This window comes from Heterocephalus glaber, unplaced genomic scaffold (assembly GCF_053883595.1).
Source record: "Heterocephalus glaber isolate CG9 unplaced genomic scaffold, H.glaber_assembly_v1.0 deba00001472, whole genome shotgun sequence".
In the NCBI taxonomy this organism is placed as follows: Eukaryota; Metazoa; Chordata; class Mammalia; order Rodentia; family Bathyergidae; genus Heterocephalus; species Heterocephalus glaber.
This window is the reverse complement of record NW_028258315.1, coordinates 35,488,610-35,507,828: the sequence shown is the minus strand read 5'-3', so window position 1 is coordinate 35,507,828 and position 19,219 is coordinate 35,488,610. Positions and strand designations below refer to the sequence as shown.

General features: G+C 39.9%; 1 protein-coding gene across 3 annotated transcripts in view; it reads left to right on the top strand.

The window, feature by feature from the left end:
• Adarb2 (adenosine deaminase RNA specific B2 (inactive)) overlaps positions 1-19,219 on the top strand; it is a 549,151-nt gene that overhangs the window by 516,463 nt on the left and 13,469 nt on the right. For all 3 annotated transcript variants that reach the window (XM_087181947.1, XM_087181948.1, XM_087181946.1), the window contains one exon: positions 9,375-9,556. In XM_087181947.1, coding sequence (XP_087038073.1) covers positions 9,375-9,556 — 182 coding nt within the window. The remainder of the gene's footprint in view (positions 1-9,374; positions 9,557-19,219) is intronic.

Sequence of the window (19,219 nt, the reverse complement as noted above, 5' to 3'; positions counted from 1 at the left end):
CTGGTTCCAGCTCTCAAATCATTCTATGTCTTTGAGGCATATCCCTTAGACTTCCTGACACCCCTTCCATGGTAAAAAGTAGCATACATAGGATCAGTACCAGGAAATATTCACTGGCTGAATAAATAAAATCCACTCCTTTATCATAGCCATAAGTTTTTAAAAAATAGACGCAACATCATAGACTACAGTGTGGAAACTAAAATTTCAAAATATAATCTTTCTACCAAGGCTAAAAGTTATTTGTGCCACCCATAGATTTTAGCTATGTGTCTAATCAACTAAACCTACTGATTTTTTTCCCAACAAAATAAGAGTCTTATCTCAAATGATGCTTGGAACCCAGCTGCATATAGTTAGTAATTTAGAATTTTCTCTATTTGTAGATTCAGTTCTGTTTGAGCAGCCATGACAGAAATGTTCAGCTGACTTTTTCATCCCCTATTTCATATGACTTTTATGTATTAAAATGAAAATAAATGAACAAAGGTGTGTTTTTAATTAAGGTAGGGAAATTATATCCACCAGACAAATCTGTAATTCTCTTTGCAAATTCCCTTTGATATCAACAAAAAATGAGCTGTAGCCCATTGTATCCAAAGATCTAAACAATGCAGCTACAATACTCCCCACCTACAGATCAAAAATAACATGCAAATATCACCTTTTTAGATCGATAATACCTAAGAAATAATATCCTTAGATAACAACAGGCATTCTTCCGAGTATGGAGTTTTATGTACAATTGATTTCATTTTACAATGTCAATGGTAAGATCCGTTTACAGGAAAATATGAAAACCTGTTAAAGAAAGCTTAAAATTTTTATAATGACTTATAATGAGCCATAAAATATTGCAGAGAAAAGCTTTCTCACATTTTCTTCCACATCATCTAATGTTCTAAGGGATTTTTCCCTCTGTTCTCTGTACATGGGCCTTGGACTTTGTCTAAAACTCCTATGGTAACTGTCATTCGGCCTGAAGGGGGACAATGTAAAGAGAAGGGGTCAAGGGAAAACACCAAAGGCTCCAACTTCAGGCCACCCCTAACCATCTCAATTTCTCATAAAGAGATAAGAACTTCACTGGAAGCAGATCAGTCTCTTTAATGACCATTGTCATGATTCTTTTTCATGAAACCTTATATGCCTTTGGGAATCATTTAATGAATTAATTTATCTCCAATATAAATAAAAGAGTCAGCCCATGCACTAGGAATGGAAGGTTCTTGTCCACTTCCCACCAGCCATATGAAATTTTCCTCCCTGTTCATAAAAATTCTGGAGCTATCACCAAGCCATGTTACTCCATCTGAAACACTGACCTGGCCTCTGAGGGACTCATGATTCAGTTGCACATGGGCCTGGGGACCAGGGCAGGGCTCCTGTCCTGCTTCTGCACCAGGATGCCAGCATGGCCACTCATCAGCTATTCACTGGCCTCCAGAAAAAGGATAAGGACTGTCTTCACCTGATAAGAATCTTGTTTTCCATGTTTACACCTTGTCTCCCCTGATAGATCATACCCTCCCAAACAGCAAGAACCATCTCCTCCTCCTAGGCTCTCAGAACACTTCTGCACATTGTAGGAGCTTGGCGAGCACCCTGATCCAATGATGTGGCCACTTTGAGCTATAAAAGGACACTGAAGAGATGACAGGTGCTGCCAGGTCACCGAGATCAGCCCAGAAACAGTGGTTAGAAGTGCAGCTGTGGACTGAGTTAGCTATCTGAGAACAGAAAAGGCTTCCCAACAGGAAAACATGTGGATCCAGAGTCTCCTTTTCTGGGGAGGACTAGAGGTCCTTCAGGAGAGAGCCAACATCTGCTGATCACTGATGATTGTCAGGATAGGCTGATTTAAAAAGAGGAGACCATAGCCCTTCTCAAAGAGAAAAGGACAGAAAGAATGAATCAGACCTCAGAGCAGGGACAAGCCACTGTGCCTGACATGCCAGAATCACAGCTGGCTCAGGGGGTAGGAACTGAAGATTACCTAGTCCTTCTCTGTGACAGTATCTCCGACCTCAGGAGGTGTCCTAGAGCTTGGAGAATACAGCTTCCCATGGCCAGGCATGGTAGATGGGGTGGCACCTGGCCCAGACACCATGAACACAAAAGAGGCCACACTTGCAGTGTCAACTCTGCAATGTTTACAATTTTTCTCAAAGCATCTGGTACTCAAGGTGACTGGAAGGTAACAGGGCAGATGCTGTTAAATCAATGTGCTTGTTATTAACCTTATTTCCCAGCTAGGGAGTTGAGGTTCAGAGAAATGAGTGCAATCGGCGTGAGCTTGCATCACTCTTTAGCAAGAAGAAGAGAGCCTTATATCTCTTGCTTTGCACAAGCACCTGGTCACCTCCACACAAGTCCCCAAATTGTCACAGACTCCATCATAAATGCCTCAGTGGAAACTTAGATACCCCCAGGCATCTGCTTTCTTGAAGACCCCATGGAGAACACACAGTTTTCTTTCTAAAGCATGTAGATGTGTCCCTGTCTTGCCTGAGTGAGGCCACACTTTCCTTAAGAGACAGCTTTGCAGTGGGGGTTGGAGATGTTCTGCAGGACCACCATCTGAAGTTGGAAAGCCCGTAACTGGGCAGAGGGTTCTGGAAGGCAAGAGCTCTTTACTTTCTCTTTGATGGAAAAAAGACCCCTGAAGCCTGAAGTGGAGACATGCCAGCTAATTTTTCTCTCCTTCAAATATAATTTTGATATTGAACACAGCAGAAAATCAGATTCCTTTTGTTTAGAACAGTCATGAAAATTACAAGGAAAATTCTTGGGCTATGAAAGTCTTTTGAAAGGGAAATTTCCTTTCTACATTTTTCAGTCTAAAAGAAATTTTAGTTAAAACTCTGGAGCTAAATGCCATCTTAAAGATAAAAGCTAGTTCAAATGTTCCAGGTGGGGAGCATTTGCCCCCTTGCAGGTGAACTGGCTTTGCATAGAAACAAAACCGAGTTTCTATCGCCACCAGCCGTCCTAAATGCACCTGCAGCAGTATTTTTTTTTAAAAGTATTTCCCCAGGTAGAAGAAAAAAAGAGTTCATAGTTGGCAGTGTCCTATATTTCAAGGTTCCCCTCATTAAAAAAAATAAAACACAATGAAGTTTTTTTAAGTTAAAAGAAGGAAAGAAATAGGCAATATCCCAACTGTCCTGGGAAACAGCAGCCCATTGTTGATAAATTTCCATTAATCTTTTTTCTTAAACAGTTTTTTCCTGTTGTTGGGATTTTACTGCATATGTCAGTTCACTTCCAAGTTGTTGCTGAACACTAAAGCCACGACTCTTTTTCAAAATAACAAGTATTTTAATGTATGCATGGTGCTATGTCTCATCGTTGTGCCATCAACTGGCTAGTTCTCTGTTGCCGGCTGTCTCGTATGTTTCCAAATGATTGCTACTGTGAATAACGTTTCCAATAATACTTTTGTACTAAAGCTTCTTGTCCAAATCTCAGAGTTAACATGTAGGACTTGGTCCTTAAAGTGTAGTTGTGATGGAGCCACCTGTGGTAGAGGGTGAACAATAGCTTCTCACAAACAGCAGTCAAGATGGAATTACCTTCAATGGAGGGCTGAATCATGTCCTCATAGATAGGAACAGGCCTTCTTTCCCAGAACTTGCAAATGCAACCTCCTAAGTTTGGGATTGAAAGCACAGATTCTGTCTGGGTGCCTTCTAAGAGAGAGACAGAGGAAGTTTGGGGATAGGCACCAGAGAACATGCAAAGAGAAGGCTGTGTGACAACAGAGACAACGATTGGAGTGATATGGCTACAAACCAAGGGATGCCAGCATCCATCAGCAGCTAAAAGAGGCAAGGAAGGATCCTCCCTGGAGCCTGCAGGGAAAGCACAGCCATACCAACACCTAGATTTTGGACTTTAGGCTTCTAGAACCATGAGAACATACATTCTGTTGTTTCAAGCACCCTATTTGAGGTTATTTGCTTTGGAGCCTTAGGAAGCTAACACAGCAGGTGAAAGAAATTACTCATTTAGCTTAACTCTTCAAAAAACCATGGCACCAAATAAAAATCACAGTAAAATCTGTTCCTAAAATCCTACCACTAATATTACCATTGAAGATTGAATGAAACTACAGAAAATGGGTTGTTTAATCATGTAAAGGAAAATCGACCCTCAAAACCAGAGTAAGGTTGAGTAGCATACAACTGACCATCCCTGCTCTTCCATGAAATAAGGGACAGACAATGGCAAGTACAGTTGTCACATCCAGCACTCCTGCAAATGTGGTAGGTTCTTCTGGCCATAAGAAGCCAATCTGTCCTCTTCACAACAGGCAGAAGCCCCAGTCTCCTTAAAGAAGGTAGAAAGCCAGAGGGATGTTTTTTGCTTTTGTCTCCAAGAAGCAAAAGTTGAGTGGCATATAAAAATCTAAATCTTCTGGAACTAATGCTCCTTTAGATATGGTTTCTAATTTTAAGTACCTGAGCTTGATTATTGATCATAGTGTGTCTTTAAATGAGCAGATTAAAACTTTCTCCATAAAAATGAACTGTAAAAAATGATAGCTGCTCTCTGGAGAATGAGGCACTGATTCCTAAACTTAGATTTTGACTGTGAAGAGCAAACTCTCCTTCCAAGTAGAGAGATCTGCTGCTCAGTATCCTCTCAGTATAAGTCTTCCTCTTCCCCTCTGTTCTTAGCCCGCTTCTGGAAAAAATTCTGACATTATTCCTCCCTAATTTATTGGAAGGTACCTTATCTTCAAAGTGTTATCAAGATCAAATGAGGGTGTCATTCATCTTTCTCATCTCAAAATATAGGTCCTTTTAAAACAAGTGCTCCTTATAAATATTCAACCCCAAATTTTCAGTTTGGTTTAAAAACCTTTTTTAACACCTTCTCTAGCATAGATTTCATGGTGATTTTTATTTTTATGCTTCTAGGCAAATTTTGTACGATCTTATGATAAAAATAGCAAGTGATCTAACCGTCCAATCATACTTATCAAACATAAAAGCAATAACAACAAGTCAAGGACCTTGCTGCATCTGCCTCTTCTGTCACTACTTCAACCCCTGTGTGAAGTGGGTAGAGGAGCCAGATTGTCACCACAGTTTGCACCTCAACCCTGGAGACTGCTGAGATGTATAGAAACAGCAAAGGGCTGAAGAGCTCATTCTGAAAAAACAAAACCAATGATCCAGAGCAAGACATACCCAAGAACATGAAAACAAGACCACAGGCTGAGCCTCCATCTAAGACAACTCTGCAGATGGTTCACAGACTCCATCCCACAAAGGGAGGGGCTTCTGGAACAGTAGCCAGTGTCCTAACAGGATTGGGAAAGCATCCGCCTGGACAGGAGAGCAAGGCAGCCACACAGGAGAAGGGATACACAGAAGGCCAGGAGGGCTAGATCAAGCACCCGTGCCGAGCAGGACAATCCAAGGAACCAAGGGGAAGGACACAGGTGGCTCATGCCACAGGTGATCAGGCCAGTTATGGCACCATCATATCTGTTTTCTTACCATGAATAGACCTTGTTTTATTTACTCAGTTAACTAATAAGAAGCACCTAGATTACTTCCAGTTTTTTGTTTTGTCTTGTTTTGTTTGCTTTGCAATTGCAAACAATCCTTTAATGATTATCCTTATTACATATATGCTGGCATTTTACTAAGAGTATACACTGAGAGTGAATTCCTAGTGGTGACATTTTTTAATCAAAGGGTTGTCAGACTTCTCTTGTACTTAGAAAAGTCAAAGCAAAGTATTAGTCAAGTGGAAATGAACTGGTCTCTGGCGTGGCATTATTACCTGTCTTTGTAAAAGAGGTGGGAAGGAGAAGGTGTAAGATTACGGGGAAGGGGGCAGAGGGAAGAAACTATCAACCCCCAAGTGGATAGAAAATTAAAACATTTCCTGTAGTCTTTAAATGCCCTGAGAAGGATCCAGTACTATTAGGACCATATCCAATATAGAATGGCAATTCTCAAAATTCAGCAGCATCAGAAACACTCGCTGCTACGCCCTACTCCGAAGCTTCCAATTCAGCAGGTCTCGGTGAGGGCTAAGAATGTGCATTTCTATCAAGTTCCTAAGTGAGACCTTGCAGCTGGTTGAGACACCCCATTTGGAGGACCACTGAGCAGACAGTCACTCAAAGCAGCTGGATGACCCAGCTGGTCAGGAACTGGACTTCGATTTGACATGAACTTTTTTGACTCCAAAATCATGTTAACTACTCTATTGCAGAAGTTCTCAGACCTGACTACACTAGAATCATGTGAAGAGCATTCATAAAAGCTGGTGCTCAGGCTAATCCCACCCAATTATATCAGAGTGTTTACAGGGACCTAGGCACCCAGAGGATCTCAGATTCTCCTGTGGATCTTGTGTACAGGCCAAGTTGAACAACACGATTCTATGACAGTGCCTGAACATCACCCCTGCAGACTGATCACAGGGTCTTCACCATCCCTCCTGCCACTCACTGTGAACTTCACAGGCATCTGGCAGAGCATAAGTGATGCTTCCAGTTAAGTGTGGCTGTTCCTACAGATAATGGGAAGATTTGCCCACAGAAGATAGTGAAAAGGAAGTGCATATTTATGATGGTACCTGAAGATTTCGCTGCAAACTTCACTATAATATTAAAGAATTACATCTTTTCTAGGGGCCATAAACAATAGGCAAAAACATAGGCAGAAAGATTAATTGTCCAAAATATTCAATGGCAATTGCTGTTCTCTGTCTTATCTCCAAGGTGCATGGCTGTGGTGACTGTCTCGCATAGACTCTATCCTACAAGGGATCGGGTAATTGTCCCATTGTAACTTGGAGGCCCTGGTTTGAACTCAGTGAACAGATTGCATCTCTTGGCTACACAAAGGCAGTCTTTCCCCAGATCTGTCCCTCTCTTATTCATGGTATTTCAGTGATTGACAAACAGACAAAAATATATTTATTTAGGGATTATCTATATTGGAAACTGGACATGGAATTTTTTTTTCTCTGTCAACATTGCAGTAATATCAGCTATTTGAACAAAAGAAGAGGTATTTTTCCATTCAATACTGAATGCTGAAAATTCTCCAGTTTGTATTCAGGAAGACATTTGGTTTTATTGATCATGTTAGCTGAATAAGTTTAAACTCCTATAGCCAAGAAAGGAGAAAGTTGATTTTCTCTTTATTGTAAAGGTTATTAGGAGAAAAACCAGATATAGAAGTTATTCTCTTTAGACAATCCTGGACAATCAGAATCATTCACATATGTTCCAGAAGTTTTAGTCAAAGTCAATACTTTGATGGTCTTGAAAACTATGGTGTTTCTTCTAGAAGTACTCATTTTCTTCTTTAAGACTTAGCTTGTTTCAAGAAAACATTTTGTTATAGATGGAGAAGTGTACATTTCCCTGATTTTAATTGATAAGAAATTTTTAAGTTCCATCAAAAGTATGAGAATTAATAGGCCCCCCTTAGATTGTCTGTAACCCAGAATCTTTTGCCATAAACGGTAACCTTTGCTTGGAATATTCCCCCACTATATTCAAATCCAAAAAAGTGAGGCATCTTAATACTAGATGACAACTTTGTGAAATCTGTCCTCAGTTTTTGGTCTGTTCTTTGGTCTCAGATTTAAGGGAATAAGCCATATCTCTCAGTAGTCACTGAAAACCAGCAGTGTTATTCCTTCAAGGAAAGCTTAGATAGCACAAAATTCCTCTCTTGGGTTTTGAAGACATTCTGTAACTCATCAGTGAAAAGCGAGGAAAAGTAGAAAAGTCACAGTTGATGTGTCAGATTGTAGTGGTCTAGGCAGAAATGTTATTGCCAAATGGAGAGGTCCCTGAACATCAGTAGTAAGTACTTGTGTTTCTTCCAGAAATATCCTTTCCCTTGAAACCTTTTGAGATTTGCCCTTTGATAGGATTATATGTGTCCAAGGACAGCCCTCTCCTGGTTTCCTGAGAGAAATAAAGTGACTCAGAGAAATGACCACAATATTTTTTAAATGAAGTTATGCAAATCTGATAGACTAAAATAAATGTTTCATAAAACCAATGACTGTTTAAATTGTAGGACTAAACTGTTTGTATATAAATATTACCTTTTATATTCCATTTGAGTTTTATGTAGATGAACACATTACTTTAATGACCTGCGTTTACAGAGGGAGAGCGGGAGAGTCACTCCCTGAAATTCTCACCAGCCAGATGGCTGCTTTTTCTTGCATGAGATTAAAAGATGTTTCTCATTCACCACGATGCTTCAGAGGCAAATTAATATTGCCAGCTAAATTGCTTGTGTTTTTGGAATAAAATTTAAAGAGAACTTTTTAAAGCAATTGGTGTCACAGGTTCTCAGAGCAGATTGCTCTCCAGGTAGAGAGACATTCGGTAATTAATGGAAAGAATTCTGTGTTAATTGACTGCTTCAGGAAGGGAAATATAATGACTCCTTATTAATCATGAAAAGAAATGTACAGCATAGAGGCCCCACAATAATTGCTCCAACAGTGGAGAAATGTTAATTAATGAAAAGAACAATGATGTAAGAAATTAGCTACATAATGCTTGCCACCAATGGAGATTGGATTTTAAACATGTTATTTAGAGTGGAAACCACACAATGTTGCCTTAAATAACAGATACATGGAAACTCTTACCACCTAAATTTAGGGGGGGAAAGTCTTTCAGTGTTCCTCATATCTTTGCTTGAAGAAGCAAAAACATTCAGCCAAAGCTATGTTTATTTCACAGAAAACGGCCTTGTCCTTCGTCTATGATCTGAACTTCTAAAATCAAAATCATCCCCAGACCAAAACAAGGTTATTTATTAATGTCATTTAATTTCAACACAGTAAATCATCTGACCGCTATGGACAAAGGGAATGAAAGACAGTATTTATACCTAACCTGAAATAAACAAATTCAATTTCTAAAATTTCCCAATTAATATACAGAAAAATTCAGATTCACTTTGGGGACAGAGGAATATCTTTCTTATAGAATCTAATTTTAAGTTCCTGAGAGAACAGGTAAGTAGCTACATCTCTAAGAATTCATTTTCAAGAAAAGGGACTGATTTTATTAACAAGCAGAGGAGCTGCCCAGCTCAGCTCCCCCACCCCCACCCCAGCACCCCCCAGCCCCCCCCCACCTCGGTGTTAGAGCTGCTCGGAATCATTAGTAGCCACAGGCCAAACCCACCTCGAAGGCTCTGCTATGTCTGCTCCATGCTCTGCACAACAGAGAAAATGGAGAAAATGCCACTTGAGGAGCAAGGAGCTGAAGGGCAGAAAGGCCCAATATTGTGTACAATCAGCCCTTTTCCTGCTGGAACAGCAAGGGAGGGCCTCCCACTGACTCACCCTGGCTTTCATTCCAGGTGGAATGTCCTGGGACTGCAGGGCGCTCTCCTCTGCCACTTCATCGAGCCTGTGTACCTCCACAGCATCGTCGTGGGAAGCCTGCACCACACGGGCCACCTCTCCCGGGTCATGAGCCACAGGATGGAGGACATTGGCCAGCTGCCGACCTCCTACCGGCACAACCGGCCTCTTCTCAGTGGTAAGAAAACACTGTCTGCCCCAAGGGACCCACAACCTTCTCCCTATCAACAGGTGGGCTGCACACAAGTCCCACGGGTTCCAACTGAGGGCAGATTGTACTCATTTTGGCAAATGACTAAGATGTAATGAGCAAAATAGCAATGGTCCAGACTTTTAAAAGATGGAAGGAAGGAAGGAAGGAAGGAAGGAAGGAAAGAAAGAAAGAAAGAAAGAAAGAAAGAAAGAAAGAAAGAAAGAAAGAAAGAAAGAAAGAAAGAAAGAAAGAAAATAAATATAGGGATAGGCAACATTTTGGGATGAATGCATAATGGAACTGAGCACATCCTACATCTTTTTGTCATTTTCACTGCAGTATCCAAAGTAGCCAGTTAAAACAAAGACCCCCAGTGATAATGTGAATGTTTAAGAGGCCCAACATCCCTCCTGGTGTTGCTCTACAGGAACCACTGCAGAGGGCCATGACAGTGAGAGCAGATGCGGAAAAAGGAAAGGAGCAGCCAGACACTCAAGGCCAGACGAGTGGGTCTGAAGGGCCCAGAGACCCTGTGCTCTCAGTGGCAGGGTCTGGCAGAAGCTCATCTCAGAGGCAGCAAGGTGGCTTGCCAGGCAATGAACCTAGCCACATCTCCTACCTGTCGTAGAGACTTAGAGATCTTTCCTTAGAGATCCTTCACTTCTGCCCACTAGGTACAGATTGGCTGCCATGAAAACACAGTATTGTGGAAGTTGTGCAGTTCTGTGTGGACCCACTAGAAAGGAGCAAGCACGATGTCTCAAAGGGTTTTAGAAAAATGACATCTATTCACTGTGACCACTGACCTTCCACATTAGAGAAGCTTCCAGATTTGTGGGAACTGAACAGAAGCAGAGATAAGCGGCATGTGAATTTTAATGATATCTTGTAAGCCCCACATGGGGCCCTGGAGGAAACCACTAGATTTTTTTTTTCCCTCCTTGGTGGTACTGGGGGTTGAATCCAGGGCCTTCACACTGAGATACATCCCCAGCTCTTTTTTATTTTTTTATTTTGAAACAAGATCTTGCTAAGTAACTAAGTTGCCTAGGAATCTCAAACTTGTGATCCTCCTGCCTCAGCAGGCTTCCAGAGTGCTGAGATTACAAGCATGCACCACCACTCCCAGCTAACATGTGATCTTGGAGTTAGTTTCCCTGGGTGGAGGAGGAGAGCATACTCAAAGGATTGTTTGGGAAAAAAAACAGCCTGGTACACTGAGAAAGCATTGCAATGGGGAGTGGGCACAGACTCTACTCCAAGTGCAAAGGGACCAACAGCCCTGGGCTTTGCTGATTTAGTCCTAGACCAAATCATCTGACAGAGAAAACAGGAAGATAAAGGAACTATTTTTGGGTTTCATCTGGGAGTAGTTAGGCCTAAGATTTATTTCCAGTATTCTAAAATGGTTCTAAATTGTAAGATACAGGGCCTCATAGGAGCAGTAGTGGGAACTAAACAAAATCATTCATGCAAAGCACAGAACTATGCTAAACAAGTATTTAAGAAAAGATGCTTCCTATCACAAAAGTGAATTCATTTACTCTACAATATTGACCATCTAGAGATTGAACATCCTCTGAGTATTGTGGGAAATAAGATTACAGACCTAAAAGTTAAAATACAGAAGGCAGACAGGAATCCCCCACTCCCTCCCTGCATACCATTACATCACTAGGTGATTGCTGCAAACCAGTTCCTTCACATATTAACATTGTAGGCTTTCTAAGTAGATGAGGCCCCATTCCTAAGATTCTGCAATTCTATCGCTTTTGAGTTAGCTATGGGGAGACTTGTGGCACTTGGGCATCAGATTCAAGATCAGCTCAAGTTGAAATTGGCTTCACCCTATGCTCAGATCCCAGACTATGTTAGACTACAGGAGCTTGCAAATGGACAGAGAAAGAAAACTTGGAGTCCAGAGTTAGCAAACTTCAGTGAGACTATTTGAAAGAGGGTGACATTCTATATTAAGACTTTACTTTTCACCACTATCCTTGTACTGAGTCAATATTAATAAGGCTAGAAGACGCTCACACACTAGTGGTGATCATACCTTCAGTGTGCTTGCAACCCTTCTGTATACTGTGTCATCCCAATTGTACCCTACTCCTGTCCCCTGCTGATTGGCTGGCTCCTCAAACTCAACACATGGTTTTGTAGGGTCTTAGACACTAGCTGGTCCAGGATGTGCCGAGTAAGCAGAGTTTTAGTTGACTTCCTGGGTTCACACTGGAAAAGGCTCCCTTTGGACCAGATCCATAGCTGTGTCTAGTACTGCAGAGCCCCATAACCCAACCCATAACAGCTTTTGTTTTGGTTAATAAACAGCACATAGATGAATCGGAAGGGGTGCACATCTTTAGGAGTCTGATCTGAATGGTGCAATTATTATAAACTTCAGAAGACACCTTCTGAAAATGGCTGTATCATCTAGAAAGGGAAAATGCCACTTCTTCAATTCCCTCTCATTGTCATTTGTGACAATTCTCATTCAATCCTCATATCAACCAACAACCAACAGCATTATTTCTATTTTTTAAATGCCAAAAGAGACCATAAATTGTTACTTGCTTAAAATTCTCAACTTACCAATAGAAAGTAAATTCAGATCTGATTGATTGCAAACCCTAACTTCTTTCAATATACCATGCTGCACCCCATAGCAGTGTGGTACAGTTTCTCAGATGTCTATTTTTTTTAAATCACATAAAAATTAATAATGCAAAACAAGACTAGCTAAAGTGGTGGCAACATATAATTCATGGTGAATGGGTGTGGGAGAGAAAAACCAATTCACTGAAGCTTGTCTAAAATTCCTAGTTTCCTTCTGTTCTTACACGGCTGTTGAGATAAACAGAGAACCCATCTATTGCTCCACACCAAACTAAAATATTTGCCTCAAACTCAGTCTCTTTACTTTTTAAATGGTCAATAATTCCAGCAATTCTGAAACAGGACCACTGCAGGTCCGATTTCACTAACTTTTTTGTTCTTTTTCTTTTCTTTTCTTTTCTTTCTTCTGTCTTTTCTTAAAAATGGTGACAACTAATTAAGACTAGAATGACTAGCTTGGAACCAGATGAAATTGTTCCCATATTGGGTGCCCCCAAAATTTACTGTGTTTTTTAGATTTATTTCTAAGCTAAATTTAACAGAATTTTCATCTGTTTGGGTGAGGATCAAGTTCTCTTTTTCCATCCTTCTGGCTCCCGGGCTTGTCCTCATTCTTCTGTGTTAATCTACTAGGGGAAAATTATGTAAGCTTCATAAGCACAAGGAAATAAAATATAAATACAATTATTCTTACCACTGTCAAAACAGTGGTTTTGGGGCCAGGAATTTAACTCAGTGGTTTTGCTGCCTGCTGTGCAAGGACCCGAATTCAATCCCCAGTACCAAAAAAAAAAGTGGTTTTTATCCATCCTTTGGGTACCAGCACATTACTTCCAATCTCCTTTCTGTGATCGTTTTAAATGACATGTTCATCTGGAAACATTTCAACATAAATGAATTAGAAATTTATAATTATAAGTGTGAAAGCAGTGAATTTTAAAAAGACAATTGGAGAAATTTAGAGCCACCTGATATAGCTGAGTGGTGTAACATACAAGAAATGGCAAGGTGCCTGAGAGACCTCCCCCTAGCCCAAGTGACATATGCCCCCACTACAAGGAGTGCAGTCTGACTAAACATTTCAGTCTATACTTAGGTGCTTATTTAGAATAGGGTTTATATTATTATAAAGATGTAAATGAGCCTAAACCTTGGTATCTCACCTGCAAACAAGCCCTAAGGCATAACTTCATTGTTCCTGGTGGACATTTAAAAACCAATCATGCAAATTCTGAAAAGAAATCATCAGAATTCCTTGTCAAAGAAAAGGAGAGCTATCTTAAATAAATATAATAATAATAATAACACACTCAAACAACAAGCAAGTGAAATTTCCTTGAAGCTTCCCTCAAGGTCAGTTTGCAGCAATGCTATAGAAGATGGAGCTCATGTATTAACAGGATGAATCCCTGCAATTTACATATGGCTAAATCTGGATTTTAAAAGAAGCAGCCAAGCTGAAAAAGATACCCTTATTGACACAGTCATAGCATGCATATTAATGTTCTCTAAAGACATACCTGAAGAATTCTGCACAAACCAAGCTCACTTGCAGCAAGCTTCAACAGCAAAAACCCAAATCAAGGTTGTCCAGAGCCCTGAATCCTTCACCAAAGTTGTATCGTTGCCTGAAAACAACTACCCTAAAGGAGTTTGCCCTAGGTCTTTCTTGGTGAATCTCACAGGTAGAAAATGGTGAGAATGATAATTAGTAAATATCTATACCTTAAGTACTGATCTTTTTAGCAAAATGTGATATGAAATAGAAAGCTACTTGTTCCACCAAACTGAAGAGATGTGTTTCTGTGAGCTTTCAGCTCTAAGGCTGAATTTTATTGTTATTCATAAAAAAAGAAAATATCTGGGTAGGACCAATTATTTTCATGATAATGGTATGTTTAACAGATACATTTTTTTTAATCTTGAACTTTCTTAATCCACACTAAAGATAAAATTATGATCATTTTTATAGCAAACAGCAAGGTTTTGACAGCAAACATGAAATATGGGAGACAGGCATAGAGAATTGATTTTAGAACCATGAGTTGTTTAAGACCCTTAGTTGATGTTCATATAGTGAACATTACAGTATTGGCAATAAAACACAGAATAACATCTGTCTTTCTGCTTAGTGTATATTGTCTTGAAATAGTCAAAATGAATAACTAGAATATCCCTCAGAAGCCCTTTCAGACATCCATGTTTCACAGCAACTTAATTAGTCAGAAAGAAATTTAAAACCAAAATGTTCGCCAATGGTAGCCTGAAAATTTTGTCTAGTGTCATCCATTTTTAGCATTCTAGAGATCCCTCTATTGCCATTTATATTCACATTTTTTGTGAAGCCAGATTTTGTAAATTTGTCACCCTAAGTTGAAGAATCTTGTATGGAATCCCAGGCCTCTTTAATGCAGGAGAAATTTCTGAAATTAATCATCATGAATAGTATTTTGCAAAATAACCCAGTGTTATGGTTTATATCTAGATGTCCACCCAATGCCTCATGTGTTTTTATGTGGGGCTTTCAAAAGCAATTGAATCATGGGGACACTATAGCTAAATGTGATGTTAGGACATGGGACCAGGTCAAAAGAGGTGGGTGGGTCACTTGGGTCATGACCTGGAAAGGTACATCTCCCTCCCTGGCTTCCTTCTTCTCTCTCTACTTCCTGGATACCACGTAGTGAGCAGCTTTCCTCCAAGGCAGGTCCTTCCCCCATGCCACTTCTACACTGAACCTGCTGACTATGGACTGAAACCTCTAAAAAACAAGAGCCAAAACAAACCTCTCCTCCTGTATTTTGCTGGTGTCAGGTACTGACAGCACTGAGAAAGTGACTGAGACACTCAGTGAGGTGGTAGCAAATATTTTCTTTTATCTACATGATAATTGGTCATGGTGCTTTTATATTGCTATAAACATAGATATATGATGGAGTTACTGACCAATTTTTCATGAATATTTTGATCATATTTTTGATGCTTAAACCAGGTGTTTATTTGCTCACAGAGTGACTGAAATATTCATATTCCCATTTTGCTTACAAAAGAATATAATCATTTACCCACCTATCGTGTAAGTGAAACCCTTTGATTTACTAAACTCTATCATTCAGTACTATAATTTTTTTTCAATTTAATGATTGGCTGGTCAAAATGGCTTCCACTTAGGTATTTCCTCTGACTATGAGGGCATTATTTCCAGCAGGCACAGAAAGTTCGGCTACTTCCCTGGAACTCTTCTCCCCACTGAGGTTGGCTCCATGCCTCATCCTTCAGGGTTCAGCTTTTCTGTAAGCTGCAGGGCAGAGAGGCAAGCCCCTCCCTTTACCATTGGCAATCCTTGCTCTGTAACTTCAAGGCCCGTAAGTCTCAGACAATTAAACTGCTGATCTCAGAAATCTTAATCTGATGAACCATTTGGAGGAAAAATTATGGAAGCGTACAAAACATGAGCTTTTTAAAAATATCTGAACAAGCTATTTTATCCTGTTGTCCCTAGTCCAAAGAAAATACTTCCATTGTAAATATATTTAATTTATCCAAATATTGACAAGTATGTCAACATAATTGCTATGGTTTAGATCTAAAATGTCCTCCAAAAGCCTTATGTGTTTGGAAGATAATTGGATCATGGGGACACTGTACTCATCAGTGGACTCATGCATTGATAAGTACACTAGCTGATTGTGCCACTAGGAGATGGGACCTGGTTAGAGGTGGACCACAAGAGCCATGACCTGGAAAGGTATATTCTTGTCCTTGGATCCTCTCTTCTCTCTTTGCTTGCTCTCTGTCACAGGGTGAATATCCTTCCTCCCCAAGGCCTTTCCACCAAGCTGTTTATGCTTTGGAGCCAGCCAACCATGGACTGAAAATGTGAGCCAAAATAAACCACTCCTCATTTAATTTGTGAGTGTCAGACATTGTGTCTCAGTGATGAGAAAGTGACTGAGATGATAAGCCAGGCATTCATTTAATCATTCAACAAATGTATATATATTGATTACTTATAATGTGCCAGGCTAATCCTATAGGTGGAATAGAGCAGTGAACAATGGGTCCATCCCAGTGTGGAAGATGAACAAATAAACAAAATAAGTGTAATACAAAAATAATGCGGAACAGCAAGAGAAACCACCAGCAGGGTGAAGAGACAACCCACAATGTGGGAAAAAATTTTCACCTGCTATTCTCAAACAAAAGTTTACTATCTAGAATCTATAAAGAACTTAAAAAAAAATCAGACCTCCCAAATTTAAAGACCCAATCCAAAAACAGGCACCTGAAATGAACAGATATTTCTCAGACAAAGAAGTAGAAATGGCAAATAAACATATGAAAAAAATGTTCAATATCACTGGTCATTCAAGAGATGCAAATGAAAGCAATACTGAGATTCCACCTCACCCCAGAAAGAATGGCTGCTATCAAGAAATCAACCAATAGCAAACGCTGGTGGGGCTGTGGGCAAAGAGGAACCCTGCTCCACTGCTGGTGGGAGTGTAGACTGGTGCAACCACTATGGAAATCAGTATGGAGATACCTCAAAGAACTAGGACTGGAAGTCCCATTTGACCCAGGTATTCCCCTGCTGGGTATCTTCCCCAAAGAATTAAAAGAATCACACTACAGTGATATACGTGTACCCATGTTCATAGTGGCACAATTTGTAATAGCTAAAACTTGGAAGCAGCCCAAATGCCCATCAACTGGAGACTGGATAAAGAAAATGTGGTATATTTATAAAATAGAGTACCACTCAGCCATCAAAAATGAGAAATTAGGGCCAGGGATTTAGCTCAGTGGTTTCGCCGCCTGCTGCGTAACCGCAAGGACCCGAGTTCAATCCCCGGTACCAAAAAAAAAAAAAAAAGAGAGAGAAATTAGAGACATTTACAGCTAAATGGATGCACATTGAAGTGATGCTCTTTTTTTTTTAGTACCAGGAGTCAAATGCGGCTCCTTGTGCTTGCGCAGCAGGCGGCGAAACCACTGAGCTAAATCCCGGGCCCTGAAGCAATGCTCTTAAGTGACATAAATAGGATACACATGTATAAATACCGAATAGTTTCTCTAGTGTGACAAACTGAAAATGTAAATAAGAACTAAAAGGTATAATAAATAATGTGAAACAGGAAGAAAAGGGGCAAAGGGGAAGGGGAAGTGGGAGGGGTAGGGGAAAGGAAAGAAGGGAATGGAATTAATATGAGAAAATGAAAAAATGGAAACAAAGTCTTTACAAATAGGAGGGATGGAGGGGCTGAAGGGGGGCCAGGGGAAGGTGGAAAATAAGAACCAAGATATATTATGTAAAGGTGCAAATTTTCAAAGATGAATGTCATTATATTGTATACCTAAAATGTACCAATAAAATAAAATTTTAAAAAATAATGCAGAAAGTGGGATTAAAAAGTGACTTTTGAGACTAAGTGAAAGGGTCTGGAGAGCTGTCACTAGATGATGACATGACATTTTCCTGAAGGAATGAGGGAATGAAACACAGGCAAGAGTAGAGAGAGGGGAAGGTGGAGTTCAAACAAAATGATTTCCAGATCTAAGGCTAGGTAATATGGGCCTGGCCTTCAAGGGTTTGCAAAGGTATTCGTAGGGTAAACTGGGCAAAAGGCAGGCTATAGGTTACCATAAATGTCACGTAGTTCACCCCTTAGCATGTGATAAGTTTTTGGTCACCATGAGCTGGCGAATACTTAGGTAGAGAGAGTCTGGTTTTATAAGAAAACAAGTGGAAAAAATGAGCTCATTACAGCTTTCTGGCCATGGAAGTTTCACATCTGTTGAAAGATCCTGTGAGCCTGTGCATTTCAAATCATGTGAAATGCATACCAAAGTCATCTGTCCTCATGTGCAAGGTCACAATCCTATTGACTACAAGAACAAAAAAAAAATCAGTGGAGGCACCAAGTCTCCTGAGAAGCCCAGAAGCCCAGGAACAGTGCCACCACTCTCCTAGTGACATGGATGCTACTCTCTTAGAACTCTCATGTACATTTGTGGACAGGGCAGCCAGCATGTGGCTTGTGGCACGTGCCCTTCAAACACATGACTTCGACCATTCACCCACCACCTTATCAGCTACTCAGGTGAAGGAAGGCAAGCAAGGAAGCTGTAATGTACTGGTTTTCTAAACACCCAGCAAACTTGTTAGGATGTTTTCACCACCAAAAGATCAATTGTCCACCCTTGTCCTAATATATTACCCCCAGACTCCATAGTACATTTCATATATTTTCCATTGAATATACTCTATTAAGACAAGACAGTAGCTGTAAAATGACTAGCAATTAGGATAATGTTCATGTTAATAATAATGAATAATGATGAATAATGAATAATGATGAATAAATGACATTAATACAGCCTTAATAGTTACCCCAAATCCATAAATTCATGTTAAATTTATTAATTCTACTTCCATTAGGGGAGAAAGAGAGAGAGAGAGAGAGAGAGACCACACAGGTACCTGGCAGTATATTGGCAGTATATAAAATTCAAGCAGTCTCTTCTATTCCTCCAACTTTATGATTCTGTGCATGCCTGGAAGCATGCTACTCCATTCATTTCACAAAATTAAATGTAATGCTACCCCATATTACAGACTTGCCTCACTTCATGTAAAAAATTATATTCCTGAAATGTCTTGTGTAAATTTAATTTGGGGAAAGTGAATTACATTTTAAATATAGTAGACTTGCTGGCTATTTAAAAACACAGCATAATTAATCACTTATATAATGCCTTTTTTCAAAAAGTAAATAAGGATTTTTTCAAGTAAAGCATCTTTATATAGCTATGTGAGCCATAATAAAACTCATTTTCATGGATGAATTGTGGATTTGCTCTCTTTGCTTTTAAATAATGATAGGAGTAACAGAAGTGGCCACAGTGACAGTAGTAATAATCAAAGTGTCTGTGGCAGAAGAAGGAGGAGGAGCAGTAGTACTTTAATTAACTTAGAGATCACACTGCCGAGTAAGTCACAGAAGTAATTCTTGACCTTGGTCTGTTTTT